The sequence below is a fragment of the Cibotium barometz genome, chromosome 1 (assembly GCF_041138505.1).
Source record: "Cibotium barometz isolate CiBa-2024 chromosome 1, ASM4113850v1, whole genome shotgun sequence".
Taxonomy (NCBI): Eukaryota; Viridiplantae; Streptophyta; class Polypodiopsida; order Cyatheales; family Cibotiaceae; genus Cibotium; species Cibotium barometz.
The window spans coordinates 79,318,983-79,333,159 of NC_141046.1; the positions used below are offsets into that span (position 1 = coordinate 79,318,983).

General features: G+C 41.9%; 1 protein-coding gene across 1 annotated transcript in view; it reads left to right on the top strand.

Annotated features, from left to right (window-relative positions):
- Positions 1–1,282: 1,282 nt before the first annotated feature.
- LOC147642468 (coiled-coil protein) overlaps positions 1,283–14,177 on the top strand; it is a 37,607-nt gene continuing 24,712 nt past the window's right edge. The window contains exons 1-2 of the mRNA XM_086806831.1: positions 1,283–1,539; positions 1,761–2,236. Of these exons, the coding sequence (XP_086662957.1) occupies positions 1,341–1,539; positions 1,761–2,236 (675 nt within the window). The 5' untranslated portion in view covers positions 1,283–1,340. The remainder of the gene's footprint in view (positions 1,540–1,760; positions 2,237–14,177) is intronic.

Sequence of the window (14,177 nt, forward strand, 5' to 3'; positions counted from 1 at the left end):
TCCAACAAGATCATCAACAACTATATAATCTGCAACAACTGCTTGCATATGGTTATACTGGCTAATACAATAAGGAGAGGCTTGAGCAATCCTTAAGAGATATATGTTCTCTACTCCAATGAGATCATCAATAACTATATAATCTACAGCAACTACTTGCATGCTTATACTAGCTAATACAACAAGGAGATGCTTGTGCAATCCTCAAATCTGGTCCAAGTTCCAATAATATTGCACTATAAGAGGTTTAGGGACACAATCTCCCACACAAAACCCTCTCCCACTCTTGCAATCCCCTGCTCTAGATAGATCTTTGTCTTCTCTCACAGACCCCACGTCGCTTTTCACATAGAACAAACCCTTAGATATATAGCTTTACAACAATTTCACAACCCAGAACTAGCTCTCTTAGCAATCACTGCTTCAACACACACAAAAGCTCCCACAATGCTCTCACCCAAAAAAAAAACTGTCAATTCTACCTCTCCTTCTTGTGTAACTATGCTTTATCCCATGTATGCCCTTACCTACTCTACCCAATCCTGTCGGCTATTCACCATGCAACAGTCCTAACAACAACTTATTACATCTAGTTACAAGTGCGCATATGGATATCCATGCAGGAATCCTACATTTCCTAAGGTCTTTAACCATATCCAATATATTATTTTTCTTCTCTTGGGGTTGGGATGGGCATCTCCTTTGATCATGTCCCCTTGGCCACAAAAAATCCTATCAATGTGGCATTAATAAATATGATAATACTAAGGCTATACTCTCTTTCCCTCGCTTTGTGTGCTTGCTGTCGCGACCTCTACGTGGCCGCCTGCGAGCCCTCCGTACGTCTTGCCTTTCGCTACTGCAGCCCCCAAGCCCCCCTCCTCCTTTCGCTACTGCAGCCCCCAAGCCCTCCTCCTCCTTCTGCTATACTGCACCCCTCAAGCAGTTCTTCTCCTGCTCAAACCCCTTCCTACGTGACTTTCTCCACAAGAGAATGAGATAGACGTCTTTCTCCACAAGAGAAAGAGATAGGGAGATAACATCCTCCTCCTTCCCAACCGAGTGTATACAAGAGAGAGACAAAGAGATTCCCTACTAGACACACAAAAAAAAAAGATGACTCCTCGCAGACCTTACCTTGTATTGCACACTAGAGCATGCACCTAGAAAGCATGCATGCAACCAAGCGTTCCAAATCCCTAAAAAGGGTAGATTTGATTCATTTTACCAAATGTCTTTGAAACCTTTCAAAGACTTTGAGAATACACGCTCATAATTAATGAGCACGCATATATGTTTGGCCGTTTAAGTAAGAAATAAAATTTCAATGCTGTTTTTCCATGGGCTTAGATTACAAACCTGCAGCTACGATGAGCACGCTTGAGGAGCGCGCTGTGGAGGAGATCACGCAGCGGCTCTCTGGTCTGCCGGACCTCCACCTCCCCTTCGCCCTCTCCAGCCAAGGGGACTCCATCACGCAGGCCGACAAGAAGGCCCATCTCCTCGACCTCCTGCGCCGGGACGCCGCTATCTTCCTTGGTAGGTTCATACCGCCTGATAGCTTCTGTAATTTTGAGTACGTTAATAAAACCTAATGTATATGGTTAATCTTTAACCCTACTCCTCAAGCATGGTTCTTTTTACCCTAATTCGTTTGCCCAGTTTTTACTTTGTTGTCTTGAGCAAAATCTATGCTTTCTTTGTGATTGATTGCTCGGCTGAGGGTTTCTCTAAGCTTTGCCAGGGCTAACTTTTTGCAGAGCGTCATGGTTCCAGGCTAAGCGTTAGAGAGCTCCAAGAGTTTAATGTCTTAAATGGAGATTATGAGGTAAACTGGCATCTCAAACAATTGAAGAGTTCTTTGGCCCCAACGTCAGAGAAGGAGCAGAAGGCTCGTGCAAACTTGGTGAAGAACAGGCGCCTTGCGTACATGGACATGCTGATCCAAGATGGTGATTTCTTCTCGGAAGATGCCATGAGAATGCGGGCTCCTCTCCTTTATCATGAGTATCTCGGACAGTTTCAGGATCCTTCTGAGAGAGCCTTTGCACGTCCTGGAGAGCGCTGGTCTGACATGCTGTTTAGGCAAGGGGAAGAAGTGGAATATCAGGCCCGTTTAAAAACAGAGAGGGAAAAGGAGGGGATACCAGTTGAGCAAGAAGAGAATGGGGATGACATTGAAGAAGAAGAAGAGGAAGAAGAGGAGGAGGAGGATGACAACGAGGACAAGGAGGAGGTATGTTTTGTTTTGTACTGTTTTGTCCTTTTAGTAAATTTTGTATGTTACTGCATAGCTTTTAAACTCCTAAGATGTGTTGTAATAGACTCCAGAGAGGAATTCAGACCATACATGATGAGTAAATTCATACTTGGATCACACTTTTTGCTGAGTGATTGCATGAATAAGTAGTTAATGATGATCAAGACCTCTGTTTGTTTAATAATCCGCTTTTCCATTGTTGGCTAGCTGCAGTGCCAGTAGATTGCGTAAAAGCTGTAGTTGATCTAGAGTGGAGACTGAAGCACCATGTGCCAACCATAGCACACCACACATAACAGAGAAGCCCCTTTTGATGGCAATGTGCCTGATTAATAGCTGGGTTTCATTTTTCATTTCGTCCAATCTTGAACTTGGTACTACTGTAGGGTTTGAAAGGAAGGTAGGAATGAAGGGGATTGAGAGCTGAGCTAGTGTCAGGCTGTACCATGCAAAAGTAGGTATAGGAATGGTTTGGAAGCACAAAATTCAGAACATACCTAGTTTATTATGTATTGCTGAATTGAATGAAGCTTACAATTTTACCAAGAATCTTGCTAGAGCTGCGAAGAACTTAAATTTCTTATCAAACTTAGAGAGGAACATAGCAAGAAAACTTCTATAGTCCTTTCCCAATACTCAACTCTTGCAAAGTGGTCTTCTCTCCCTTGGCTGCTCCAAAAGACAATAGGCCTATGTAGGTTAATATTGTGTTTTGCATAAGTTGCAAGCAGTGTTAGTTGGTGTTACGTCCAGGATAGGTACACACTAGGGTGGGATTAGGCTGGAGGCCGGACATGGGGTGCCTAGTGGGGAGATATCCCTAATGTGGAAAGAGGCTTATAAGTGGAGGCATAGTTATAAGTAATTATAGGGTTAAAAGATTATAAAAGCAGAGGGGCTAATTATAAAGCTTAGTGACGTGTAGAAGTGAAACCTAGGCTCATAAGTTATCACGATCGTCTGGTCTGACTTCGTTGAGAATGCCCCATGGGGGGGGGTGTTCACCGCAACATGTGTAGGGTGTGGCTTGGTGGTATGGGACGTCGGGTCTTACTGCGGGGGAGCTTCTCCAAGGATGTAGCTATGGCCTCTAGCTCGAGGGTGAGTTCGAAGGACTCTATGGTTCGGAGGTTGTTATGTATCTAGCCCTAATCCTTGGGGTTAGGGACTAATCCACCAATAAGATAAGAGAGCCCTGGGATTAGGGAAAGCAGGTAGATTGAGGTGGCTAAGGTTCAAATTTTATAAATCCAAGGTTATTGGCTATTTATGATTGCATTGGTATTTATAAGTGCTAAGGTAGATGCTAGGCTCTTTACTCAAAGCTGGGTTGGCCGACTATTGTCGGACCAGCCGACTGGCCTTGGACCTCCATAAACCTTGGTCGGGCTGCGTCTTTCCATGACTGGAAACGCATGATGCAGCCGGCGTTTTCTGGTACAGCGGACGCCCTGTTACTTGCAGCCAACTGGTACAGCGGACGCCCTGTTACTTGCAGCCAACTGAATCCCCTAAGTCGTCCAAGTCCTGCTCCAAGTCCATCCTACTATGTCATCTGCACCTTGTGCTTCAAATCCTAGCCTTATTTGGTTCTTATGCTCTTTTTCTGGTTGCCTTCCTCTGGACTAGCCCTGAGAATATACATGAGCATGTCATGCACATGACATGGACGGTGGAATGCTAATAGATTGAGCACTAGGGACTAGATCAATACGATGATTAATTGCTCTTTCTGTAAGATTCCTCCCCCAGTCTCTCAGGATGTCCAGTATCTTCCCCTGTAGTCAAATTCCTCTTCAGAAATATAAAAGATCTTGTTTCTACCAGTTTTGACCTAGAGAGAGAGAATCTTCTAGAGAGTGGTAATTCAGTTTTTAAATATTTTTGGATAGAAAAATATTTCATCTTATTAAAATAAGTTCCCCTGAAACAGAAGTTTAAAAAGATTTTTAGACGGTGCATTAGAAATTAAGTATAATCTGTTTAAGAGGCATTATCCTAAGGGTGAAGATTTTTTTGAAATTTTAAATTAAGGTTCCTATGGACCAATAAGATTCATCCAAATGTAGGGAGGAGATAAATAGAAGAATAAAAGGAAAATCTCCCAAAAATGAGTAAATACTCACATAAGATGAAGAGTTGACTAAGGACAAGGTTAATAGTTAAAAAAGAGAGATATTTAGGTGAAATGATGTGTTTTTGACACCTCAGTATGGGGGAATTTCCCTCATGATGGAGGCGCCTATTTCACATGCTTGAATGAGTTTTAAACTCCCAAATAATGAGATATTTTTATCTCTCCTCTCTCTTGTTTCAACTAGATCCAAAAAGTGAGCAAAACTGAGCTAAAAATAGTCAAAAATTGACGAAACTGATCCAGAAAATTATAGAATCAGTTTGCTTGGTTAGAGGCTCACTTTTTTCTATAAATAGAAGCCTCCCCCTTTGTTGAAGCTTAATAGTGTTTTGCACTGTTACGCTGTCTCTCTCAAGTGCCAAAAACAGTGAATTTTACTCATAATTCATTAGTTTTTGACCTTCCCTCTTCCAAAAGATTGGTGGCCACTCTTGTCTCAAACAAGAGTTGAACCCTCAAACCATCAAGTCAAAGGAAAGCTCTCAAATTATCTATGTAAGTTGGAGATTCTTCTCCTTCCCATTCATTTTATGGTTTTTTTTAATGATTTTGTCTTCTCTACATTGCAAATGATGTTATGCCTCATTGCAAAAGGCATTCCCCTCTCTTCTCTAGTAAATCTAACCATTCTTTATCTTAGGTGAATGATTAATGAATAAAATCAAGTTTTTCATAATATTTCTCTTAAATAAGCAGAAAAATGTTACTTTAAAATGATTTAAATACTCTTGATGCATTTCTAATTAATTTTAGAGACTTAAAATTGAAAAATGGTCAGCCATACGAAGGAGGTTATAGCGAAATTTTTCAAAAATTTGAAAATAAGTATTATCTTTTATTATTTTAAAAGAGTAATCCTTATGATTTCTATATTCTAAAGTGTCATTTTCATACATAGAAGATGCATTTTGATTATTTGTATAAAAGAAATTTAGTTTTATTATAAAAGTATTACTTTCATTATAATTGATTTTCATGCATAAAAGTATGCATAAAAGATTATTTTTTTATTATAAAAGTGTTACTTTTATCATAATTGATTTTCATGCATAAAAGTATGCATAAAAGATTTTTTTTAAATTATAAAAGTATGATTTTTATCATAAATGATTTTTATGCATAAATGGGTGCATAGAAGATATTTTTTTATATTAAAAGTGTGATTTTCATCATAAAAGATTTTTATGCATAAACATATGCATAGAAGATATTTTTTTAATATTAAAAGTGTGATTTTCATCATAAAAGATTTTTATGCATAAACATATGCATAGAAGATATTTTTTTAAATATTAAAAGTGTGATTTTCATCATAAAAGATTTTTATGCATAAATGGGTGCATAGAAGATATTTTTTAATATTAAAAGTGTGATTTTCATCATAAAAGATTTTTATGCATAAACATATACATAGAAGATATTTTTTTATATTAAAAGTGTGATTTTTATCATAAAAGATTTTTATGCATAAACATATGCATAGAAGATAATTTTTTATATTAAAAGTGTGATTTTCATCATAAAAGATTTTTATGCATAAACATATGCATAGAAGATATTGTATGGATGTGGATGTATGAATGTGAACGTGGATGTGAATGTATGATATAGATCTATGGATGTGAATGTGGATGTGGATGTATGAATGTGAACACGGATGTGAATGTATGATATAGATGTATGGATGTGAATGTGGATGTATGAATGTGAACGCGGATGTTAATGTATGATATATATGTATGGATGTGGATGTAGATGTGAATGTGGATGTATGGATGTAGATGCGGATGTGGATAGATAAATGTGAATGTGGATGTGGATGTATGAATGTGGAATGTGGATATGGATGTATGAATATGAATGTGAATGTGGATGTGGATGTGTGAATGTGGAATGTGGATATGGATATATGGGTGTGAATGTGAATGTGGATGCATGGATGTAGATGTGAATGTGGATGTACAAATGTGGATGTGTAGGTGGAATAATGAATACAAATATGAATGTGAATGGATATGAAGTCGATATGAGCGAATGGATGAGATGAGATATCATGTGAATCAGAATGTGAATGAATAATATAAGATCTGAATGAATGAGACGTAATGTAAATTAAGAAAGATAGGAATGGTGAATGAATCCGATGTGATGGGATGGAAAATGATATATCTGGTCAAGAATGGATACACATATAAATTGGATTTGGATTAAGTAATATGGATTGATGTGGAACAATCTGGAAAGATGTGAGTTCATTATAGAAACTGTATTTGTGAACTGTTTGTAAATGACTGTTTTATGTCAAGAATGCTGGGGAAGCATTTTGAGTGTCTTGAGAATGTGGTCGTGGAGACCTACCTGATAAAGTTGCAACAGTTGACGGAGAGTCAACGGAGGACGTCTCGCGTAGTAAGGTCGGCCGAGGTCTTGACCAACCTCGGTTGGATTTAAATGGTGAGCTTCCGGTACGGTGGATGAGGGACCAAGGAAGCGGCCTATGAGTGAAGCGCTAGGTGACCTGCGAAGGATCCTAGAGGGTGCTGACCATACGGTGCTCGGGCTGTGGGTCGTCGAAGATACCCACACGTGCGTCGTGGAAGATATTGGAACAAGGAGTAAGAGTTGTTTTCTGAAATCGAGTATGGATCTAGTTGATTGACCTTGCTGGTCCTCAACTGATGAGTCCATAGCTCTCTTATATGGATCTGTTGGTTGATCTTGCTGATCTTCAACGAGGATTCCATCTTGATTTTTATAAGTGATTATCTGTCGGGTACTATGAGCTAGGAACTATAGAAAAGGCCCCTGATGAGTGAACAGGTGGTGAGCGTTTTGGTTGCCAATGATGCCATAGATACTCCGATGAAGGAATGATTGGAAATTAAGATTCAATCAGATACTTGGAAGTTTATGATCAGTAACACTATGATTTGATTAAATGACTGAATTAAATACATTTGAATCTAGGAAAAAGGCAATTTCATATTGGGTGTGTAAGTGGTGTGACTAGAGTTAAATTTGCTTGAAAATCCGGCTAGGGGGCCTGGGAACTCTTTTCCCTGGTACCCGGGACAAAACCTAACCAAATTCCTAATTGGATCCCATCACTATAGTGGTTGGGCGGTTGGCTAACCCATGGGACTGGATGGGGTTAGGCTGGACTGATGGATCCGTAAATCGAGACTCAAATTCTGTTTAGTTCGATAGATGAAGTAAATCCCGGACAAAAATTGTTCTATGGAAAAGAATCAATGGCTGTGCCTCTCAATGAGGAAAAAAGCGTTGGTCTCTATGATCTAAGTACAGTCTTTTTCCCTGATCTGACTATGGGACTTACGAGTTCGGTCAGATGAGCTCAGTTAGTTAAGGCTTTTGACTACGTTAGGGAAAAGTTATCTTGGTGAAATCGCCCGTGCTTTCCGGGCAAGAGAAGTTTTTCCGAGTTCGGTTTGGCAGAATCGAGGAATTAGTCACCTGTCTGGATATCCGTGGGCGAGGCCCCGAGTGTGGGACTCTGCCCCGTGCAAGATGTGCTACTTCCGTTGCTAGCACCCCGAATCCGTTGCGCGGTGGGGACAGGGATCTTACACTTTCGGGTGTTAAACCTGATGGTAGCTCCTTAGGAAATACATCTTGAAACGAGTCAAGTAACTTTTTAATTCTTTGCTTTCAAACACACTTAATTCATTAATTTCTATCACAGGTACGAGAAATGAAGAAAATGGAATCAACACATAGTGAAAAGCAGTATACAAAGAAGAATCCATTATAGTTCCAAAATCAACTGCATTTATAAGAGGTCCCTGAGAGGGATGTATACAATCACCTTGAATGCAAAACTGGGTGTTCCTATGTTTCAAAAGAAAGAGAATGATTAAACCAATCTCTCTGGACCTTAAGGGTCTTAAACCACTCAATCCCTAATAGCAAGTCTACATGCTCCAGGTGCATAACATAGCACTCTAGATCAATGCTGTAGTCTTGAATCCGGATTGGTAGCTTCTCCACCTTTCGATCCCACACTTGTCGACCCATAGGTAGGCGTATCTCGTAGGTATGATTGCTAGGCGTCGTGTCCTGATCCAACTTCTGCGCAAGTTTGTAATTTACAAAGTTGTGTGAGCTTGCGGGATCCAGAAGAATGTGTATTCTATGGCCGTTCACTTCCCCATAAGATCGTGCAAGCCGAAAACCTTAAGAGCTGAACAGACAATCAGAACATGAACTAGGGCGAGAAATAACATGGACTGAAGTACTTGTCAAAGACAACTGGTTGGCTGCCTTCGTCTTGGGTCTTGCGTTGGTCTTAGCACCCTTCTTCTTCGGGCACTCATTATGCATGTGTCCTTTTTCTTTGGAGATGAAGCAACGTCCCTCCTTCTTGAGCTTCAAAGCCTTGAGGAGACGGCTTTTCTCCGCTAGAGCCGAATTAGAATTCTTCGAAGGTTGGTTCGTAGACTTCCCTTCTATCGTGCTAGTCATTGGCGCGGAGAACTTCCTTTTGTGCTTGTTCCCCTGCTCGGTTACAGTCTTGGTTTTGGAAGAGACCATCGTATCATCATAAATATGCGCATAGTGAATGGTCTCATCCAAAGTTTTGCACTTGTTATTCTTGACTTGTAAACGGTACGAGTTTGGTAATCTTGCTACGAAGAAACCCAAAAGAGTAGTAGAATCCATCTTCGTAGCTTTCATCTACAAGTCTCTAAATTTTTGGAGGTAGACCTCATAAGTGAGGTTCTGCGAGGTCATGGTTAAACTGGTAAACTGAGCAACTATGTCGTAGTCGTCCTCCTCCTTGAAAGCTTCTTCAAATTGCGCCCAGGTTATCAATTTAGGTTTGAGTTCTTTCCACTAGAGCAAAGCCTTGCCCGGGAGGAAACCTGTCGCTAACTGAATCTTTTTGTCATCGCCATATGGATGAAACTGTACTCACGGGCACTTTTTCCCTGTGATTGGACACAGGTTTTTTCCTCGTGTGAACAGTGTTGGGCACTTAGCCCTAGGTCTTTTAGTACTCACTTGTACTTTCATTTCATATCATTATTGAGTACATCTTTTCCAGCACTCTCACGTTTCTCTGTGCTTGAGGTTGTGTGTGTGTGTGTGTGTGCAGGCTAGCTTTCCTCCTACCCAACATTGGTATCAGAGTCTGGTTAGGGTTAGGGTTTGCCCCCTGCTGCCCTTCACAGCTTGAGCTTCAGCCTATTGGCATTAGGGTTTTGTTGTTTAGGGTTAGGGTTTCGCCCTCAACTGCCCTGTTGCCGCCTAGGGTTAGGGTTTTCGCCCTGCAGTCGCCGCCGCCGCCGCCCTCAGCCGCCTCTGCAGTCGCTTGTTAGATCTCCCACCACCGTCGCCTGTCAGATTTGTCGCTGCCCTCAGAGCCGCCTGTTAGATCTACCGCCGACTGTACATCTTACGACATCGCCTGTACCTGTGCGCAGCGTCGCCGATCTGTACCTGCGCTGCCGCCGCCGCTTGTCGCCAGATCTGCCTTCGCCGCCTCCAGATCTGTGCAAGTTGCTGTTCGCCGCTTCAGATCTAGTTCGCCGCCCTGTCCTGTGCCGCGTGTACGGTCCTGCGCTACCTTGCGCCGCTACCGCCTGTGATTGTACCTATGCCGCCATACGACTGTACCTGTGCCTTGTACCGTCTCAAATCTGTCAGATCTGCATGTCTTGCCTTAGATCTGTACACCACCTGCCTATTGTTGCTGCCCAACTGCAACTCCAAATCCCTTACAGATTTCAGGTTTTTGGGATTTGCAAATTTTGACCTAAAATTGCTAAAAATTAGCAAATTAGTTACATTAATTTTGGGGCTTTTCACCATTGAGCCTGCAATTGCAACATTGGCATTGATTTCAGCAGATTTGGTGCATAATTGCACTAGAAATTTAAGGATTTTGCAAAAATTTGACACTATTTGCAGGCAATTTTAGGTATTACAGGCACATTTGGTTGGCATTGGGGCATTTCCCCCAATTTTTTGGATATTACAGGCACATTTGGTTGGCATTGGGACATTTTCCTCAATTTTTTGGGTATTACAGGCACATTTGCTTGGCATTGGGTCATTTGTTCCAATTTTTGGGACATTAGAGCATTTGGTACAGGTGACAATTGCATTAGCAGATTTACAGGTGCAGATCTGGTTCAGATTTGGTCTAATTGGCTGCCTAAAAATTAGGGCTTTTCTACATCGAGCCCATTTTTGGAGCATTCGACCAATTTACCTTTAATTTGCCAGCATTTGAGCACTTGCAGCTTTTACAGGTGTCAGTTGATCGTGTTTTTCACAGCACATGTATACATTTGTGGTTTGCTGCAGTATATGTATGCCATTGTGGACAGGTGTCAGCTGATCATGTTTTTCACAGCACATGTATACATTTGTGGTTTGCTGCAGTATATGTATGCCATTGTGGACACTTTGACAGATTTGCATCGTCGTGCAGTACACTTGCAGATTTGGGACATGCATTATGTATTTCTCGTGGTGAAGGAGTTCCCTTTCAGTCCATTGATTATCTTGCTATTTATCTCCCGCATTCTTACGGTTTTGCTGGGCATTGCCTACTCGTGGTGACTTGTGACAGATTTGCTGTGTTATCATGGCCAACAGTAATAATGACCTCTTTGGAATGCTATCTCAAGAGGACAAGCTCAATGGGGATAACTACTCTATGTGGGCTTATATGATGCCTCATGTTTTGGTTGCCAAGAATGTATGGCTATATGTGGATGGCACTGAGGAGCGTCCTCTTGCACCTGCTCCAGCGGAAGGTGAAGTGATTCTCGCTCACCCTCTTGCAGGTCTACCTCCTACTCAGTAGCAGCGTACTTGGGATGCTAGGGGTGCTCAAGCCCATGCATTGATTGCTCTCTCGTGCCGCAGGCATATCATTCCGCACATTCGTTCTTGCACCACTACAAAGGGTGCTTGGGATACCTTGGCAGCGTTGTATTTAGGTCACAATGAGGCTCATGTAGCTTACCTTCGAGGCAAGCTTGAGACTGACCGCATGCTTGAAGGTGACTATCAATCAGTACCTTATGCATGTGAAAGACCTACGAGAGCAGCTCATTAACATTGATGAGGTCTTGACAAATGGCTATCTTGTTCAAACAGTTTTGCGTAATTTGCCCGACTCTTATCAGACATTTGGCACCACTTTGCGGTTGTTGGCTGGCAATGCACCTAATGTGGTCACTTTTGACAACCTTGTGACTCTCTTGCTCAGTGAAGAGCAATCTCGTTCCAACAGGAACAACACGATGTCTGCTGAGTCAGCAATGGCTGCTCCCTTTCGTGGGAATAGATCTGGGCCTATACCTAGCCCATCGGATCCTCCCAAGACAGAGGACAAGCCTGAAAAGAAAAAGCGTTGTAACTATTGCTGGAAAACAGGGCACACCATAGAGGAATGCAGGAAGCGTATCGAGAGAGAAAAAGAAACAGCTGGCATCTTCTTCCATAGGTGTAGATCAGGCCAATTTGGCTACACGTGTCAGCCTTGACCCTTACATCTTCATCGCCTGTAGAGATGTCTTTTGATGCCGTTGCTTTTGATGACTGCTCTATAGTCTGTACTCCATGGTATGCATTGTCTGGTGGATGCATTTCAGGGGGGGATTTTGCTTGCCCACATGCAGTTGGTGATGCCTCATGGTCACTTATGCTTGTTGACCCTTATGCTGGTCTATGCTAGACGCTTTCTCTTATGTGATGTCTACTGGAGATGCCTTTTATGCTGTTTTCCCTTGCAGTGGTATTGTTTCTACAGTGTTGACATTGTCACTTTCTCACTTGTGATGTTTACTGGGAGTGCCTTTTACACACTTGGCCAGTGTTGGCTTGCTCTCATGGTTTTGACATGTCACATGTATATTATTCATTGTGGGATTATGCATCTTTACACTTGCCATACATGCCATTGATCATGGCATTGTCCACATGATCTTTGCCATGCATTTCTGGTGATGCATTTATGTACTACTGTGCTCTAGCATTAGCACTATGACATTGGGGATTCTCCTTTTCCCCATCATATAGTGCTTGCTTTCTCCATTTGCACTGCAGTTCACTCTTACTGTGGAGCATAGTGCAAGGCATCATTCATAGCTTTATCACCCTGCTGCTAGTTTTAGGTGTGAACCCAGCTTACTCACGGGCACTTTTTCCCTGTGACTGGACACAGGTTTTTTCCCCGTGTGAACACACTTATGTCGAGCACAAAGGGCTCTAGAGATTCGTAGGGGTCCCGGCTGCCAAGGAAACAGAAAACGAGATGCTGCAAGAAGCCTTCTCGAGGAATTGCCGTGCGGAAACCTAGGCTGTTTTTTTTTTGGTAAGCCCACGCTAGATAAAGAAAACTCCCACATTGGTCACGCGAGTTGCTTTTTTTAAAAAGGATGGGGCCGTCATTAAAAAAAAACGGGAAAAGCTAAAAAGCAAAAGTGGAGGCAAAAAAACGTGAAGGCTAAAAAAAAACCACACCCTGGCTGCCGCGGCGTCCACACATGGGTGCCCGCTTGTCAGTCCATCCCCAGCCCAGCTCGCCTAGCTCCAAGCTACCCCAAGCCTCGAAGCTAGTCTTGTGTGCGTGTTGCACACGGTAGATACACTCTATGCACATGACATGATCCTTGGGAGGAGTCTCTCGCAGAGGTGAGCCTTAAGCCTCACTCCTTCATGGTCCCTAGTTAGATAGTTTTGGGGTTTGGTTTGGTGAGACCTTACATTGGTATCCGAGCCTATATCTGACATGGGAAGGGACCTTGAACGTGGTGGTTGTGGATGTGGTTAGGAAGCCATGGATTCTCCGGGAGAGGGAGAAAGAAAACCCTTAGATGGATGTGGATTATTTTATGTGCATGAATAGAGAGGGAACATGCCCCATATTTGTTATGGCCTACAAGGGTCTATTACAGTCTCCCCTCCTGTAGGCCATAATAAACTTTTTTGTACCCTACAACCTTCATGTGTTTGATGAATAATATATTTCATCCTTATCTTGATGAGTTTATACTTGTTTTCTTGGATGACATATTTGTATATTCAAAGAACAATGAGGAACATGAAATTCACCTTAAGAAAACTCTCCAAGTGTTGCATGATCATAAATTGTATGCCAAAATGAGTAAATGCTTCTTTGCTAAGGATAAGCTTGTTTACTTGGGAAGGGTTATTTCTAAAGATGGGATTCATATTGATCCAGATAAAGTAAAAGCAATTGTGGAGTGGCCTATACCAAAGTCTGTAAGAGATGTGAGGAGCTTCATTGGGTTGGCACAATTTGAGAGGACACATATATCGCGAGACCTCTTGTGATTGCGATTGTGAATGTGATTGAGAGCGCGATTGCGATTGAGAGTGTGATTGCGAGTGTGAGTGTGATCAAGGCAGCCTATGCATACAAACGCTTGGGGGTGGTCGGGTGGTCGAGCTTCTGTATAGAAGTACTTTTTCCGTTGTAACCTCTCTTGCAATATAATAAAATCTCTCTCTCTCTCTCTCCATCTATTTGATCTTGTCTTGTTGTCTACCAATATTCTGTACTGTGTTTGAAGCGGTCTTGTTACGTGAATGAACACCTTAGGGTTAGCTAGTATATAAGCAACCACATCCACTATTTGGGGTTGTTGCTCATCTCTCTCTCCTTTGAGCTAGCCATTCTCTCTTACACTGTACACCCTTATGTTGTTCTCATTGAGCATTGTGTGTGTGATTAAGCTCCATTTTTCCTTCCAATATCAAGAGCTTTTCAATCTCCGTGTG